The sequence below is a fragment of the Lactuca virosa genome, chromosome 4 (assembly GCF_052849685.1).
Source record: "Lactuca virosa cultivar CGN04683 chromosome 4, Lactuca_virosa_CGN04683_v6, whole genome shotgun sequence".
Classification (NCBI taxonomy): domain Eukaryota; kingdom Viridiplantae; phylum Streptophyta; class Magnoliopsida; order Asterales; family Asteraceae; genus Lactuca; species Lactuca virosa.
The window spans coordinates 409,728,469-409,748,094 of record NC_136429.1 but is presented as its reverse complement, the minus strand read 5'-3'; the positions used below and the strand labels follow the sequence as shown (position 1 = coordinate 409,748,094).

At 33.9% G+C, this 19,626-nt stretch overlaps 1 protein-coding gene and 1 long non-coding RNA gene across 3 annotated transcripts; both read right to left on the bottom strand.

Annotated features, from left to right (window-relative positions):
- Window positions 1-9,354: 9,354 nt before the first annotated feature.
- LOC145108904 (uncharacterized) lies at window positions 9,355-10,646 on the bottom strand. The gene is made up of 2 exons (XR_013708632.1): window positions 10,520-10,646; window positions 9,355-9,816 (listed from the first exon to the last, which is right to left on the bottom strand). It is a non-coding gene; the product is annotated as an uncharacterized LOC145108904 (long non-coding RNA).
- A 1,499-nt stretch (window positions 10,647-12,145) lies between these two features.
- LOC145108903 (HECT-like ubiquitin-conjugating enzyme (E2)-binding protein) lies at window positions 12,146-14,778 on the bottom strand. Of its 2 annotated transcripts, none has more exons than XM_079045986.1 (5): window positions 14,341-14,778; window positions 13,996-14,074; window positions 13,291-13,887; window positions 12,959-13,210; window positions 12,146-12,537 (listed from the first exon to the last, which is right to left on the bottom strand). In XM_079045986.1, the coding sequence occupies exons 1-5, from the start codon at window positions 14,762-14,764 to the stop codon at window positions 12,384-12,386; spliced, it is 1,506 nt and encodes a 501-aa protein (XP_078902112.1). In that variant the 5' UTR covers window positions 14,765-14,778; the 3' UTR covers window positions 12,146-12,383. The 2 variants fall into 2 exon arrangements, with proteins under 2 accessions (XP_078902112.1, XP_078902113.1); XM_079045987.1 differs by having other exon boundaries at window positions 12,965-13,210.
- Window positions 14,779-19,626: the final 4,848 nt, after the last annotated feature.

The window sequence follows — 19,626 nt, the reverse complement described above, 5'->3', positions numbered from 1 at the left end:
GCATGCAAGGTGCTATGAAGCTAAAACACCAAATCTAAGCTACAATGGAGGTCTATGACATAGAATGGAGCCATGGAAGGGAAAAGCCATCAACTCAGAGCTCCTAGGGCTCACAAGTGCCCAGATCTGAAAGGATCTATCTTGGGGACGTCCAAATCCCACAAGGAATCATTCCTGGGTCATAAACTTCATGAAAAGGGCTATAAAGAGATCTATCAAACTAAAAGTCAAGATGAAGACTTGATTACCAATATATGTAGCAAATGGGGTGAATCTTCTGGATCTATTCCTTCCTCCTTGAACCTCCAACCTTCTATTTGCTCTTCCAAGCTTCAAGAATGCTCCAAGTCTCACAAAATGGCTCACAAACTCAAGGGAGGCTCTAGGGTTTCGTGGGTGGGGATTTGGGGTCTGGAGGCTGAAGATGAGGTTGATAGAATGAGAATGAGATGCTTAAATAGGGTACCAAGTCCCGATTTTAGGGTTTCCCAACCCATACCAGACTCGCCGAGTCAGCCTCCCCGACTCGTCGAGTCGGTCACTTAATCTGCGACACGGAACCCACTCCGACTCGTCGAGTTCGTCCATGGACTCGACGAGTTGACCACTTTGACTTAGGGTTTTCCTTTCCTTTCTTGGTCTTCCGGATTCCGGGTGTTACAGAGTTCCCCCAAAATTCCCATACCCACAACAATACGCATATAATCATAAACATCATACTATGGTTCCAGTCAACCATCGGGTTGGAATACCCCATGCCCTCAACCATCCGGTTGGAATGCCAACATACTATAGGTCCAATCATCCTCAGGATGAAATACATCAGGCCCACAACCAACAGGTTGGAATGCCCTCATACTGTGAGTCCAATCATCCTCGGGATGGCATACTCACGGCCCACAACCATCAGGTTGGAATGCCCAGGTCTATTGGCTTTCGCACAAAGCAGATAAGCCTCAACCGCCAAACAAAAATGTACACATGTAACAGATAATCACATAACAGTCTATAGACAACAATTGATCTAACGGATCATACCACATAACACATAATACCATCCTATCTACCAGGATACTGATCTAACAAATCATACCACATACCACATAATATTATCCTACCCTCTAGGATACCGATCCAACAGATCATACTAGCATAACATGACCAGAAAACAATCCAAAGGGTCGGCCTTGGTGCCTTAGACCCTTGAGTATAGTGAGGATAACTCACCTCGCAACTGTCGACTCGAAAGATAAGCTCAAACTCTCAGATCGTCGTCACTAACTCCACCACCTATACTCACCATAGAACCATACTTGTAAATTTCCAATCTCCCAAAAATGCCCCAGAAGTCAAATAGTCAACCCTTGGTCAAAGTCAAAGTCAACGGTCAAAGTCAACAGTTCGTGTTGACCCGACTCGTCAAGTGCAGACACTGACTCGTCGAGTCCTTCCAGAACTCTAGTGGCCGTGAAAACCCTATTCTGACTCGTCGAGTTTCTCTGCAACCCGCCGAGTTCATGCGTACAAAAAGTCGGGAAAACCCTAGCTGACTCGCCGAGTCCACGACAATCTTCATCGGACTCGCCGAGTTGACCATCCAACTCGCCGAGTCCCTTCAGTCCATATCCAAACAGATGCTTAATAAGCCATCTAAAGGTTCCATATTGCACATCCAACTTCACAAGGCATGTTTATCATGTAAAGTTGCAAACTTTACGTGCATGCAAGGCTCTAAAGTCTTATAATGACAAAACCAAGCTTGCAATGGAGTTTTACACTTAAGGAGGGGTTCATACTTGCCAAAGCTGAGGTTTTGGACATCTTGGATTAAGGGATTAAGACGTTTTCTAGATTGGTTGTGGGCAGGTTCAGTACGCGGGGCGTACTGGGTTTCTTGGTCGTATGCTTAGCGTACTCACTGAGTACGCAGGGCGTACTTAGTCAAATGGGATTTTGCAATTGGGCTTCGAGTTTGGGCTTTTGGGCTTGGGTGTTGGGTTATTAATGGGCCATCTAAGTACAAGTGTTTTGGACTATGAAAAATAGTTGGGCTTTAGTGTAAGGCCCATGTAAGGGGTTTGGGCCCAATTTGGAAAATTGGGCCATATGTGGTCCTTGGTTGATTAGTTGGCCTTTGGGCCTTACAGATTGTGAGTTTGGGCCTTAGTTTTGGACCAAGCTAGGTTAGGGGTAAAATGGTCTTTTTACCCCAAGTATGGATTTATGGTTATGGATTGGAACCCAATTGTTGATTGGGTTTATTTTGACTTTGATAGTTCGAGGATCTGCCAGTCAGCAGCCATATATTTTTTGTTTGTTTCGGCAGTGCGAGGTGAGTCTTCTCACTATCTCCATGGGTCGAAGGCACCAATGTCGGCCCATTACTTGTTATGTGGAATGCTAGTTGTCTCTGTTATGCTTGCATGAAAGACCATGGGGGGAGCCCATGACACTTGGTTATCAGACCATGGGGGAGCCCACGACATACCAGTTAAAGATCATGGGGGAGCCCATGGCACCCGGATATCAGACCATGGGGGGGGGGGGAGCCTGTGGCATTCCAAGTATGTTATGCTTGGGTTGAAATATACCCCAGGGCGGGGCCCACTATGTTATGTTTGGTGAATGTATGTATGTTGCAAGACAGTCTGTGGTTACATGTTATGGTATTTTCGGGAACTCACTAAGCTTTGTGCTTACGGTTTTCAGTTTATGTTTCAGGTACTCCGATTTTCAAATGAAAGAGCTCGGGATGATTGTAAATCACACACCATATGTTTCCGCATTCTGTGAATTACTCTGTTTTGATGATGTTTTGCTAAATCTTGGTTACCTTGGTTTTATGGGAAAGATATGTATTAACGACTTATTAATCTAAAACCAAAAAATTTTATGTCATAATTTCTGGGACGCTACAGAAAGAAGTAAGTCACTATATATATATATATATATATATATATATATATATATATATATATATATATATATATATATATATATATATATATATATATATATATATATATATATAACTGTTTATTTAAGTATAATCTAATTTTTACTATTAAACAGAAAAAGACCGAAGTGTTTCGTAAGGCTCATACTAATAGAAGTAGGACATTCGATAGATCATTAGCCGAGAAACAATAAGTAAGTGCTTATTTAAAGTTTAATTTTCCTATATATATATATATATATATATATATATATATATATATATATATATATATATATATATATATATATATATATATATATATATATATTGAATATACATAATGATTTACTCCGGAGGATAGAACAACAAAAACAAGGCTTACCCGAAGCAAGTAGTCTAACACCAGTGGATGAGATAGAAACATGTATAAAGTTGTTAGGTGCTCGACGCGACCATATCAAAGGAATTGCGCATAAGCCTTCCAATGGAGCCTCAAACTATTGTGAGGGACAGTCCTCCCAACTATCATCACAAGGTAAAACTAACATAAACCAAATTATTTTAGTTTTAAACTCTCATATAATGATCAAGTAATGCATGTTAGTTTAGTAATTTTGATGCTTGTTGATTATAAGTTATATCTTCGGTAATTGGAAGTTTGGTAGTTTGGTTTATGTTCTTACTTTGGTATTTAAGTTTATGTTAGTTTGGTATTATGATATATTTAGTAATTAAAAGTTTGATATGTAGTTTGGTATTTTGGTATGTTGATAACTTGATAGTTTGGTATGTTGGTAGTTTTGGTAATTGCAAGTTTGGTATGTTGGTGGTTTTGGTATACAATAAGTTTGGTTTATGTTAATTTGATATTTTGGTATGTTGATAACTTGGTAGTTTGGTATGTTGGTAGTTTTGGTAATTGGAAGTTTGCTATCTGATTGGTAGTTTTGGTATGTAATTTGTTTGGTTTATGTTAATTTGATATTTTGGCATGTTGATAACTTGGTAGTTTGGTTTGTTAGAAGTTTTGATATGTTTGTAGTTTAGTTTTTGTTAAAATTTGGTATTTAATTACTTTGGTAATTTAAACTTTGGTTTATGTTTTTTTGATAATTTATATATATTTATTTTGTAGCTGACGGATCTCATAAAAGCTATTACTAAAAACCAGACATAAGGCAAGAAACTTATATACTGCGAGACGAGTTGTCGCAACAATATGATGTATCGGGGATAATGATGATGAGAACGAAGAGTCCGGAGATGATGAGGATGGAGATGATTATTAGTTTATGTTTAATTTTATGTTTTAAGTTTGTCGAACAAAATTATATATATATATATATATATATATATATATATATATATATATATATATATATATATATTATGGATTTTGTATAATGAATTTTATATGTTTTTATGGATTCTACATTTCTACAAATTAATATTGTTTTTATAAATTTTGTATTTCTGGAGTTTATATAAAATTATAGTTGTAATTTTATTAAAAAAAGTAGTAGTGTTGACAGCTTTAGCGGCAAAGAAGGGTTTTAGCAACGACAAAGAACTTTTAGCGATGAGACAATTGCAGCGACAACTAGGGGCTTTAGCAGTGACATTTGTTGCCACTAATAGCTTTATTTTTTTGTAACGGTGTGGACTATGGAAAGATCTCAACACGAGTTTTGATGTACAAAGTTAGAGAATATATTCTGAATAGATGAAGATATATAAGGAATTTCATCTCAACTTTTTACAAATTTAATAAAATAAGTCATGATTAATCATGGACTGGTCTATAGTTGTTAAAGACAATGTCACTCGGGTTTTGCCGTAGATACATGCCCGAGTGGTGGTATTATTATGACACATGTACAAAAAAAACAAGAGAGAGAGAGAGAGAGAAAGAGAGGCTTTGATTTGTGAAATGATCTTGAATTAAGGCTTTGACTTGTGGAAAAAACTTTATAAAAGGCTAAAAAGGCACAAAATCAGCATAAGATTTTGTCAAATTCCATCTTCACAATTGGCAAAGTCCCTTTCTGCCATAAAGGTAAGTCTCAAGATCATCAAATATGATGGCAATTTAGTACGGTATGTGAAGGTCATATTTAAGCATCATGTAAACCATGGAAAGGTCTCAATTCGAGTTTGTGATGAGAAAACAAGCATGAAACTAGAGAATATATTCTGCCCACGGAATATTTATTAGGAATTTCAAAGTAACTTTTTACAAAATGAATGAAATCAAGACTTCATATCGACTTTTCCATAGTTGGCAAAGACAGTCTTACTCAAGTGACCATTGGGATTCGCTTTAGATACCGGACCAAGTGGCTATTACTAGAGCACTTTTATGTGAAAATTTTGACATTTTTATTTAACATTCCATGTATTCATGTGCCATGTTAGCATGATCTTTCTTTTCTTACACAATTGAACTTGTTATATCAACATAAGAACGTTGTGTTTACATGATAATATCGGCATTTAGAAAAAACTGTTTTCAAGCATTTCTATGATTAAATTAACAAGCTATAGCAGTTGCACCCAAACACTAGGGTTATATACATCCGATGGGACTTTTTGCCTAATATAGACTAGTACATTTTATGTAGACTCATTTTATATTCAGTATATTTTGTTGGTCTTGGAATAGTCATTTATAACTTGTTTGTATTTTAATGTATCCATGAATAATTTTGTAGTCGGTTGGCCCAAATAATATAAAAAATTGATAAATTTTCCAAAACCCCACTGACCGGTTTGGTGCAGCAACTTTTAGTTGAAGGATATTTTATTATATATCTTCACAATCACTTCATGCTGCGAATTATCAATTCTTTTTTTGAATAATATTTATTGTTTCAAAAATCTATAATTTATCCAATTTTAAAATTATATAAAAAAATTATAAAATTTATAATTTATTTTTATTTATAGATAGAGATACTTTCACTTCCAATGAATTCTTTCTTTTTATTCTTTTTCGATTTTATTTTTTAAACTATTGATTTCTTTTTCCAAGTTTGTATTATTATCTACCGTGGATCATTCGTTTTTTTTCCATAGATCATTTGCTTCCAAAATAATATATTTATTTAAAAAAATAATATAATAGAAAAAGTTATAAGTTGTATTTATTAGTAAAAAATTGGTTTTAGTTGGGTTGCTAATGAGAATAAAAATTTAGATTTAGTTGGGTTGTAGAGGTGGAAGTGAAAGAAATTGATTTTTTAATAGATAGTTGGGTTGAGTTTGGTTGTAAATGGAGATAGTCTGAATATATTTTGACATTCATTTCTTATTATAATTTAAAACCATTTAGTTATTACCTACCCAATTCACAATTAAATATTGTTCTTTGTCAGTACCATGAGCCTTAAAATTTTCATTTCTTTAAACCATGTAAAATACACACTAACCCCGTATTAAACATGAGACGATGAGTGTACCGATTGCAGGCTTTAATTGTAAGACCATCTGCAATACTCTCCACGACAAGGGTCGTGGAGAGCTTCCAAGTCACCTACTACTAGCCCTCTGTGAACCACCACAACCATTGGGATACTCTCCACTGTGTGTGAGAGAAGAGATAGAACATAAAGAAAGAAGAGAGAGAAGAAGAAGTGTGGGAGAGAAGAAGAAGACCCAGTGCCTCCTATTGGGCTTTGTTCATCGTCGTAGTCACCACAATCCACAACGACCACGTCCAACAACGGACACCAGAGACGGTGTTTGTGTTCGTGGTTGGTGCCAACATGGACAACGGAGGGCTCCGTTGATAGTACACCGGACGACCTAATAACATGCTCGTTTTTTTTTCCGAGTTAAGTGTTCTTTGATGCTATATTATCTCATGCAAACATTTTTTTCTTATATTTGATCTTCATTTTTAATATGTTTGAAAATGGGTATTTGGCATTTTAAATTACTAGCATGTATGTATGTTAACACTTTAAAGACGATCATTTCTATTTTCATAGTATTACAATTTTTCAATTCGCGGATTTAGCTTTTTCTAGTTCTTTGCGGATTTATCTTTTTTCTAGTTCTTTCCTTGAGAACAAAATATTTAAGCTTGGCGTATTTCTTAGGTTGCATTTCATGCATTGTTTAATAGAGTCTATGTGATTCTTAAAACAATATAAAAAATGTCTGTTGAAGGATTCTTCTATTCTTCCTTCTAGAGCCCCACCTTTGGCATCGGCTTCTTGAATTCCCCAAGGTAAACTACCTTAGAGCTCAGCCTTGAAGTGGGTCAACCGGGTTCCCTAACGGGTCGGGGTAAATTTTCATCTCTAAGGGAGGAGGGAGTCCTTCCCTCCCAACCCACTCAACTCATTGTCACATCAACGTCACATCAGCTTTTATCTCTCATCTTTCTTTCAACCCTCCCAACTCATATCACATGGAAACCCCATATTTCTCAAGCCTTTAAAACAAATACACACTAATTAAAATTATTCAAAACTAGTTTATAATCCGTGGAAACTACGGTTACAAAATTAATTAAATTTTCATAGTAAAAACTCAAAATTATTAATCAATTATTTTAAATAAATTATTAATTAAAAAATATTTTTTAGTTATATAAAATTATAATCGTTGATTCAAATAAATACGTGAAATTATATCACCTTATAATCTGTATTAATTTTATTTTAATTTTTATTCTAATTTTATTAATTTAATGTAATTAGAGTGAGAAATTTTAAATTTGAAATAGTGAATCAATAGGTTGCCAAATAGCATGACATTAATTAAGAGGACTAAAAGGGTGACACATGGCAAAAGAACTACTATTTTATTTTATTAGTATAGGGAGATTAATTAACAAAAACATACAAAACTAATTCACAGACTAATAAAAAAACATGCAAACACAACTTGATACAAATTTTAAAGCTTGAGGTACAATTAAATAATATAAACACAATTATATATGTTCTTGCATTGTTTTATAAAAGAAAAAAAATAATAAAGAAAGGAAAAAAAAAGAATAAATAAAAGGGCGTAAAACAAAAAATGGTAGTTTTAAACATCACATGTTAGAATGAAAATAAAATAATGTTGGGATATATTCTTGCATACATTAATCACAATTCAAAAAATGACGGGTTCATCAAACCGCCAAAATGCAATAAACAATCAACCCGCTGGAGCCGACAGGTGCAAGGCATCATATACATACGGTATTGCCGGTAACGCTGCATCCCACTTTTGTGACTCCGTCCTCCCTAAGGCAAACCATACTCCAACAACTCAACAACTCAACAACACCATCACCACCATCTGCTTCCACCTCCCCCATGGGGCATGAGTGCCATCACAATACAAAACAACCTCCCATTTCCCAATGTCCACCGCACCACCACATTAAAATGATATTTATGGTTTTGAGTATAAAAGGAACTTGTTAAGCTATTTTTCCATACTCGAAGGGCTACCCATATCCATATACTAAGCTTTTTATTACATCATTAATCATGTGGTTTATATCCATATACTAAGCTTTTTATTACATCATTAATTGGTGTGTTTGGTTGATTGCTATCAAACAAAATGTTACTTGTGATTACAATAAATTCTCAAGATAAATATAATCAGACAAATATAACAAGTTTTCAAGCAATTATGCAAAATAATACATTTGTACATATAAGTATATAACTTTCTTTTTGTTATATTTTTAAATTTGACCAATAGAAGGTTTCAATTCAACAAACAAATACACTAAACTTTCACCTTTGTTGGGTGTTTGCTGGGTGTAAGAGAGAATAATATAAATTGAATTGGTTTGTTATCAAAATATAGAAATAATTTGTCAAACAAGAAAAGGTTTGACATGAGAAAAAAGAGATTGTGAGGTAGCCAAGGAGGCCGCTAATACTCTGCCAATGGTCTTCGAAAAGACCAATAATCCCTTTGAAAAGTAGAGGCAGCAAGTCATCATTGGCTACCAAATGACACTCTTTTCTTCATGCAAGACGTGTCTTGTCCTTCCACCATGGATTCACACACTCAATTCCCGGTTGACAACTTATAATTGTCTATATTTAGTATATGGTTTTGCAAGGTTGTATTTACAGCCACCATAGCACAAAAATAATCCAATAATTTTTATTATTATTCTTTATGAAATGGAATCATTTAAGGTTCTCATGTCCATCGTATCTTTAATTAAGGCTTTGACTTGTGAAAAAAAAAAGTTTTAAAAAGCTAAAAGGGCACAAAATCCACACAATATTTTGTCAAACTTGTAGCTTCACGGTTGGCAAAGTCCCTTTCAAACATATATAAGGATTTCATCAAATAAGATGGCAATTTAGTATGGCTTTTGTATATGGCACCACAAGAATCCGATATATTTAAGCATCATGTAAACCATAGAAAGGTGTCAAAGCTTGCGATGCCAAAACAAACATGAAATTAGAGAATATATATTCTTCCCACAATATTTATTAGAAATTTCAACCCACCTTTTAACAAAATGAATGAAATCAAGACTTGCTATCAACTTTTTTGTAGTTGCCAAATACAGCCTTACTCGAGTGACCCATGGCCCTTGGGATTCTCTTTAAAAATGGTAAATCACACCATCTGAGCAACTCACATCAACTCGTCCCAAATATGTTGGAGGTCAATCGCGGAACACTAGCAATATTATGGATATGCTAGGATTTGAACACCAGACCACTTGTATGAAATTTCCCTCCTCAACCACTCGGCTCTCATCAGAGGGTGAGTTTGGCTTTATATACATGCCTAAGTGGGTATTACTCTGGCACTTTTGTGAGAAATTTTGGATGTTTTTATTTAATGCTCCATGTATTCATGTGCCATGTTTGCATGACCTTTCGTTTTTTTACATCCTGAATTTGTTAGATCAACATAAAAATATAAACGAATAACTAAATAAACCATAACGCAAAAATAAGTTCCCAAGGTTTATAGCTCTGAAGCCCGCCCTGAGACCATTGCTAAGCCTCGATGGCAACAATAAGGTCCAAATGAAGACCATACCCCACAACTCAACAACACCACCACTACCACACCACGACCATCTGCTTCCACCTCCCCCATCAATATCATCACAATACAAAACAACTTCCCATTTACCGTTAAAATGATATTTTTACGATTTTAACTATGAAAGAAGCTTGTTAAGCTCATTTTCCGTACTCAGAAGACTACCCATATCTATATATTATATATATAGTCAAGAATTATTTCATCTTTTTGCTACTACGTTTTTTATACATCATTCATCATGTGGTTTGTTTGGTTTGATTGCTATCAAACCAAATTGATATTTGTGATGACATCAAATTCTCAAGATGAATATAATCAAAGTTCTTAACAATAAAATTATGCACCTTTGACAAGTATGAAATTAAACTAAAATAAGATTGTGAGAGGTGAGGAAGGATTCAATCATGGATCTCCAAGAGCCATAGTTGGTCGGTTTGAGAGAAAAGGAGAACTTGTGAGAGTTGTGAATGGTTTTCTCTTGATTTGAAAATTGAATTATTGATGCCATGAGTTTGTAATCGGTGATTCAGGACTCAAGATTACCTTATTGCTGTTAATTGGCAGGAACATGGACTGTAATTGCAGTCTGGATTTTAGGGTTGCCGCTCTAACTGGGATTAGGGTTAGAGGAAGGATGCTCTGATACCATAACAATAATAAGGAATTGATATCGTTGATTTCATATTGATTTGGGGAGAGTACAACCAAATATAAAGAAAGGAATAATTACACTTTGATACCCTAAAGAATAATAATAATAACAATCTGATTCTAAACTACCAACTTAGGTTAATAGTTCTCAAACAAATTAACAAATTTTCAAGCAATTATGCATACTAATACATATCCACAAATAACTTTTGTTTTTATATATACATATTTTTTAAATTGACAAATATAAGGTTTCAATCCAACAAAGGAATAAACTAAAACTCTTACCTTTACTGTGTGTAAGAGAGGATAATATAGATTGAATTGTTTGTCATCAATGTAGAAATAATTTGTCAAACAAGAAAAGGTTTGACATGAGAGAAAAGAGACTGTGATGTTAGCCAAAGAGACTGCCTGACAACCGACAAAACAAAGGGTCTTTGAAAAGACCAAAAAACCCTTTGAAAAGAAGAACGCAGGCAAGTCGTCATTGGCTACCAAACGACACACTTTTCTTCATGCAAGACCTCTCTTGTTGTCCTTCCTCCATGCATTCACACACTCCCGGTTATAAATTGCTATATTTGGTATGGTTTTTCAAGGTCGTATTTATAACCTCCATGGCACCAAAATAATCCGATAAATTTTGTTCTTTTTCTTTTTGAAATGGCATCATTTAAGGTTCTCATGTAGGTCTCAACACGAATTTATGATGCTTGAAATTAGAGAATATATTCTAAACAAAGGAGATTTAGTAGGAATTTCAACTCCAACTTTTTTTACAAAATGAATGAAATCAAGACTCGTAAATTATCGGCTTTTCATAGTAGGCAAAGATAGCCTTACTTGCGTGACCTTTGGGCTTCACAAGCCTCCATAAATCGGTATCAACTTATGTCATGACTAGCTTATATGGTGAATGGTATACTTAGAAGTGGTCGAGAATTCAAGTTACAAAAACACGAATGTGACTTTCAATTTCAATGTGGATTTGTGATTCTTTGTGAGCATTGGGCTTTTATGATGTTATTACCATCTCACATGATGCTTCTCAAGACAGTGTGGACCAACTTATAGTTTGTTGGAACGAAGAATAACCCTTTAATAGAAATAATAGATGACTCTAACAACAATTTTAAGTTTTTAACTCACCCTATGTAATTGCTTTATATTTTATATTCTTGTGATTATATCAACGTGAAGAAAAAAAAAAGGTATCAAACATAATTTTAAGTTTTTAACTGACCCTAAGCATCAAACACAATTTTTGTGGTTTATTTTTTATGGAACACAACCTTACAAATATGATGCAAAATCAATTCATCCTTCAACAAGAAATATTCCAAAATCAAGAGGATTAAAACCACTTTCGATTTCAAAAGTACAAATATCAACAATTTTTTGTAATTATGAGCATGAGAAGGGCATTCACGTCTTTTGCACACACAACACAGTCTCTGTCCCACAGCCTTAAATCCTATAGTCTGAAATATACTCTAATTTAAGAATATAAGTACATGATCCCAAAAGTAATCACATTTCTTCAAGAATTTGTATCTCAAAACTCATCAAAGAAGCAAAAGTGCTATTTTAAGATAATATTTTTTGTAGATTTATAGCCCAATATCACAAAACTACACCATGTAGGTGCTAATTTCCAAACCCTAAATCATCTAGAAGACTAGGACTACAAACTTCACAACAATATTAATCACTAAATTTACTATATTTTTTCAGTGAAGTTTTAAAATGTTGATTACCTATGTAAGAAAGATAAAGACAACCCCTGAAGAGATGCATGAGAAAGTGGAAGCATTCGGTTTGCTAATTCCAATGATTCTGCTAATGCTTTTGTCATCAACATGTAAACATCTTCAACTTGATTCTTTTTAACCCATTCATCTAGTTTCCTGTATAAAGATTCAAAATTGTTTCTCATCATTGATAGTAATTGTAATAAGTAAAGAAAGTAAAATGTAAAAAACTAAAATGCCTTTGAATGCTCTCACAAACATTTCTGTTATTTCGTCTATTTCCTACAGAGGGACCATTTCTGTAACTTTGTTACACATGGACCATTTTTTTAACTTTGTTTACCATGGACCATTTTCTTTAACTTTGTTACACAAGGACCATTTCTGTAATTTCATCTATTTCCTACAAAGGGACCGTTTCTGTAATTTTATCTTAAAAGGGGATCATTTCTGTAATTTTGTTATACAGAGACCATTTCGGTAATTTTTTCTCACATAGGAACCATTTCTATCATTTTTTTTCTCACACAGGGACCATTTCTGCCATTTTGTCTATTTGAAAACTATAGGGACAAACCTTAACTGAGATTCAGTGTTGTTACTGCAGTCTGAAAACAGCACTTTAATCATAGGGTAGATATTGATCTTGGGAATTGATACCATTTCATCCATACAATCCCCAAATGAGCACCATGAATTAGGGTTTATCAGAACAATTTGCAACATTGGAGATCTTGTTTGCAGATTTCTAACCACTGTTCTGAATGAGAGTTCATCTTTTGCACTTTCCAACAACTGGCTACTGAACATCCTCTCTAAACTATATTTCCTGCAAAGATTAAACCACATAAAAATCATGATCTAAACCTTATGATGAAAATAAAGATTAAAAAAAATTATACCCTTTACCTAAAAAGGTCATTTGAACCTCCAATTGGTAATGAAGTAGATATGAAACATTTGAACAAGTGAACACTATCATTTAATGGGAAACCATCAAGATTATCATGTGGGAATGCTCCAAGAAGACATGAGCAATTAGGACATGAGATTTCACTCCATTTTATGTCTTTTGAAAGATAAGGAGATGTGACCATGAAGCTATTTCCAAGAAGACCATTGAGGAGACTAGTTTTGTTTGCTAGTAATTCATTTGTATCAAGTGTTTCCTCTTCATGTTCATGAACATGGCAGCATTCATGATCATGGAGTTTTTCATTTTGACTACCATGATCAACATTCAGCTTTTTAAAGCTGTTATTCAAAGAATGAAGAGATTTGTGTTCTTGGAGTTTAATCTGGTTGGGAAATTTATGTCCTATTAAGTCATCTTTGGAGATAACAATAGATGTAGCATCCACTAGGCACATTCCAGATGAACATGTGTATGAGTTGGCATATTTTGCTACAAGTTTCTCACTTACACCCCCAAAAGAACAGCAACAAGTCCCAAACCAGTTATCAGCTGCCTCACGCCAATTAACAGATGGCATTTCCTTGAAAAATCTGTGTATATGATTCGGTTTCACTATTAGGTTAACTATTAGAAAGAGTTATAGAATGACTCAAAGAATGAATGTGGAAGGTATGGTGTTAATGGGGAGAGAATCCTACTGAACAGCTCTTGTTAACTTGGTAGAGCAACATCTGCAATAAAACTGCACCTCTCCACAAGAAGCCAGCTTCTTAAGATCTGAAATCACAAAGTTAAAATGGATAAGAATGAAATACAAGAGAAACACGAAGTGCACATTGGAAAAGAAGATAGTGTGAAGGATAAATGATATGCAGAAGAGGAATAAGATGCAATGTTCTAGGTAGCTTTGCACACCATTACAGAGTACCATATACCGGTTCTTTGTTTGATGCAAGATAACTTTACTGCTGGTGATAAATGCTAAGAGCTAAGATGCCAATGAATAGTGAAAATCAAAAATAAAAAGAATATATTTTGATTACCAGAATCCAATTGAAGAGGTTGAAGTTCATCATCTTCCAACGCATTCTCATCGCCAGCTTCGAAATCAAATTTCGATATAATCGGGTGGTCGACGGGAAGAATCAGAACAAATTTAACTTCAATGTGATCATCCAGTGCTCGTAAATTAATCGGCGAATCAACATCAATCAAGACCCTAGGAATCGGAACCCAAAGTAACGCTGCCGTCGCCGGTGACCCTACTTGATTTTTGTCGAGCCAAGTAACTTCGAGTAGAGATTTATCCGATAAAACAGTCACCTTCAAATCGGTGCATTGAGAGGAGGGTTTTGTGTTGGGTTGAAAAAGGTATAACCGGATAATGGGGACGTGAGAATTGGATTCCCATGTGAACCTCCATTTTCTAGGGTTTTTAGTGGCGGGAAGAAGTTCAGAAATGCTCATTTCTGGTAAAACTAAAACCCTCCCTGTGTTGGAGGACCTGAATGAAATGATAGTATTGATGATGTTGATTTTTCGATTTACTACCATGTATATTTACTTCGTGACACGTTTGCCCCTCCATGATATTTCATGTATGCATATCGATAGTGTGTTTAAAAAGGGAAATTCATAGAATATAAATGAAGTATTTGAGAAAAATAACCATTATTTTTTACTTTTTGAAAAATAATTTGTTTATTTTGGAATGCCATATTCTGAAGTACTTATGGTCATTCCGAAGTTGGTAGCGGTTGGTATTCGTTTTGTCCCTCGTACATTCTGGACTGAAAAAATGCATTCTGGATATTAGTTTGGAATGTACGGACATTCCATAGTAATGTCCTTGTAATGTTAGGGTATTTGTATTGTCATTGTTGTTGCATAAACCCATAAAGCTTTTGGATACTAGAATGAGGGATCTATATAGTATATTGTTCCAGACTACACATGTTTTGGTGTAGATATAAGCAGTGATATCAACTTTAGTGGGTTAACTATGTTGGTTTCTTCCAAGTCCATGTTACACACTAATCAAATATGTCTATCTTTTCAATGTCGTGAATGAAACATAGTTATGCAGATTCTTGACGATAGTGATGTCATATATTTTTTTTGGTTTTTGTTTGTAGTATGCCTCATAGCACAGTATAATTGTTGTTAACCATGTTATGAGAGTGATATTAATCGATTTCCATGGGAAAAACGTTCTAGTGGCAATAGGTCTTCCGGTGCTAAAAGTAACCAAATTTGTAATTTATTACTTATGACATTGAATCATGTTCTTTCTTACAATAGGCCTATTGAAAGGGTGATTTTAGGTATAAATATAAGGTTGTTGTCGATACCAATCCAACATTTGATGTTGATAAATCTACAAATGATTAGACAAAACTAATGATGTTGGTTGATGATGGTAATAAAATTTCACATGGTGAGCCAATTGAACAATTCAAGAGCTTCATTGAATTTGTTGGGTATGAGAGTAAATTTGAAGAGGATGAAACTAATCCTTAACAAGCTCGGAAACCCCGACAGGAACAATACCCTTTTTATTTTTATTTTTATTCTGAAGAAATACAAACCACTCATTGGGGGATGCCTGCACCATTACCATTGACCGAACTATTAGAACAAAAATGTAAAGGTGTTGCAGCCCACGTTATTCTTATAATGTCAATCTTTTTCACTCTTCCAAAGCAAAAAAGACCTTAACCTTGAATTATGATTCAAATGTGTTACCGAAGGTTTTCAGATAAGAGTGGGCAAATCTACAAAAAAACATGTTTGAAGTTGTTTGCCTTGTGAAAAATTGTAAAGGACGGTTAAGGGCTACAAACAATAAAAAGCTCATTAAATAAACGAAATAACTAAATTAGCTACTTCTAGACTAACTGATATAGAATAAAAACTTGGTAAATAAAACAAACAGTTTAACCTAAAAGTGCATATTTAAACTGTTTTTTTAACCAGTGAGAAAAAATCGAACCAGTTTTTCCACATAAATGAAGTCTCTTGCTATTTCTAGCAATTAGCCTAAAAAACCTCAAAACACATAAAGAGTGTGCGACACTTAACTTACTTTACTATCCTATAATCTGACTAGGTACACTGTCTAAGTGTGATTAATTAGTTAAATTTGTTAGGCTTATAAATTTAAAACTATTAAGTATAATTTAGCACATCAAGTTTTTGGCGTCGTTGTCGGGGAATGACTTATTTTAGTTTTAATTGAATTGCTTTTAGTTAATCGATTTTCGTCTCCGACTGTGTATCTTTTTTCTTCTTCTATCTCGACTGGTGAGCAACGGCGGCACACCGATCTTCTATGTCATTGTATTTGTGTGTGTTTATCATTTATGGAATTTGATTTGTGTGTGAGTATTTATCCCAAAAAAAACGATTTGTTTGTGGGAATCAGATCAGATTCCAGATTCAGATAAAGGAATTGTCAGAGCACCTCTAGTGTTCACTGGTTTGTAGAGGGAATAAGGACGAAAGCAACAAGGTGTTGGTGGAAATCTCGACGGTAGTAGGTGGTGGTGGCTGGTTTTTACGTTGGCAGCGATGGCAGTGGGGTGGTGAGGCTGCCTCCGTTACTTTTCTGTTCGACAACAAATGACGAGGGAAAAAGGAAGGAATCAATAAACAGTGATCGGGGAATGTGTGGGTGGGGCTAATCGCAGAAACCAGTAGGGAAGATGGGGTAGTGGCAGCAGTGGTTTATGGTAGTTAAAACCCATCGTGTGTGGGTTTTTCTTCAACAGAGAGAGAGAGAGAGAGAGAGAGAGAGAGAGAGAGAGAGAGAGAGAGAGAGAGAGAGAGAGAGAGAGAGAGAGAGAGAGAGAGAGAGAGAGAGAGAGAGAGAGTATTTTTTTAATTTCTATAATAAAAATATTCAAAAAAGAAAATACAAAGGATAAATTCAGGGGCAAAACTGTCTTTATAAAAATGTTTAAAGCAAACCCGAAAGAAAATGAAAAGTTTGGACCTATGGTGTTAGTCCAAACTTTTTTTGGACCAAAGTGACAATTTTCAGCTAACCATAGGGACCATTTGTGCAGTTTTGTTTTATTTATATCGGTTTAGTGTATTAACCATGTATCACATGAGTTTTAACCTAATACACCAAATATATTGCACATTTTGTAACCATAATTTAATCAGTTTTTGGGAAATCAAAGTTGGAGAATTTAATACACCAAATATATTGCACCTTTTTTGGACTGTATTATAGTTTCTTTTATCTCTTAATTCCCAGAATCTCGCGGAATACGAACATTAAAACTAGAGGAGCTAAAAACAAAACTTCAAAAAAAAAACATATAGCGAGTTTAATTTGATTTAGTTTATGATAAATTCAAAATGTAAAGAAGACATCAAGACAATTAATATCAAATGTTCTAACGTAGTTCATCAAAGATTATTAACCAATAAGGGACAAACCTAAATATTCTTCTGAGGGGGCGATTTGTTTTACAGTTGATGACTAAGTTTATTTTAACTTTTAAAAATATTTATGTATACTATTGTTAATTGTAGAACGCAAATAGATGATCAAAATTTGAAACTTTATTTTGCACAAACGAAGTAACTTTTTAATAACAAATTTATTAAAATAAAGCAAATTAACTAACAATAAATGACAATAATTGAATAACTTACTTCAAACTTGTTAAAGTAAAACAAATAACTTACATATACCATTAGATTCAAATAACTACTGCATATATCTTAATCGAAATTAATCACATAAATAACTCCGTTAGATATAATATAATTGTTTCTAATTTTTTTTTTTTTTAAGTTTAATGGTTAAGTAAATCCAAGCCAAACAACTCCAACGCTAAAAGTCCTTTTACACAATACCAAATCCCAATTGCTTTTTGGATATGGCGAGATAGCGGATTCAAATTTTTGTGTTTCTTTCTTTATGTTACTCTACTGATTTCCTTTCTTGCTTTGTCACTTTATGTTTTCAAGTTCAGCAACTTCTAGTCTTCCTCTATTACAAGTCAAAGCTCCTCATATGTATCACTGCAGAATCTTACGCCAAATAAGTAAGGTTATTTTTTTTAAAGGTTTCTATTCTTCTCACCTTCACAATATATTTAGTAATCATCAGTAACCAAATTTTATTTATCCCTATTTTATTTATCAATACATTCTATCTATGCCATATTAAAAAAAACCCAAATATAATATAGAACTGATATTACATTAAATGCCACGGTAACTGAAACATAAATCCCTAATGGACTAACATAAAAAAAAAAAAAAAAACTGATATTCTGAAAAAGTTCTTTTAACATTGACTTACGGAATACACTCAACGCCCCCTTCAAGAAGCCCTCAAGCAACCTCCGACTTAGTGGTAGTTGAGATAACTGAATCAAACATCCGACCCGAAAAATTATAAGTTCTTTAAAGGCCGGAATATATTCAATGATGTATCCCTCTTTTCTTCTGTTTCATGCTGCTACTTATCTCTATCGTTTCTTAAAGAAACTTGGAGAGCTCTAATAGTAATACAACTACTTATCTCTACATTTCTTAGTAGTTGTGATTGTATTACAGCTCTCTAAGTTTCTTTAAGAAATGTAGAGATATTTGTATTACGGCTCTCTAAGTTTCTTTAAGAAATGTAGAGATAATTAACACGAAACTGAAAAAAAGATGGCTACATCATTAAGTATAATCCATCTTTACATAACTTATCATTTTTTGGATCGGAGGTTTAATCAGTTAACACAGCCACCATAATCCGCCACCAGTGTAGCCGGAAAAACCATTATGGCCAAGTGCATAATGATCGTGGCAGCTTTCCATTGGAATTCAGGAACGAACCTGATCATCAGCCATATTTGCTTTGTTTTCTTTTTGAGAATTGAAATGAAACTAGGAATGATATATAACAAATAGGGCACCCAATATATATAGGGGTGATACATCCCGTAGATGATTAAGAAATTGATCTCTTTTTTGTTTTATTGTTATTTTAAGAAATTGGACTTTGTTCTTTTATAAAAAACCAACAGTTACTTATTTATGAAAGTTATTAATGAAACCTGGATGATTTTTTTTAATGAGACCTGTATTTTGTTCTTTTATGCAAACCGGCATACAGAAAGAAACAGAATGGTATATATATATATATATATATATATATATATATATATATATATATATATATATATATATATATATATATATATATATATATATATATATATATATATATATATATATATATATATATATATATAGAGTAAGTTCTGCAGCATAGTTAAAATATACATTACACCCATTAATTGGGAGACATGATA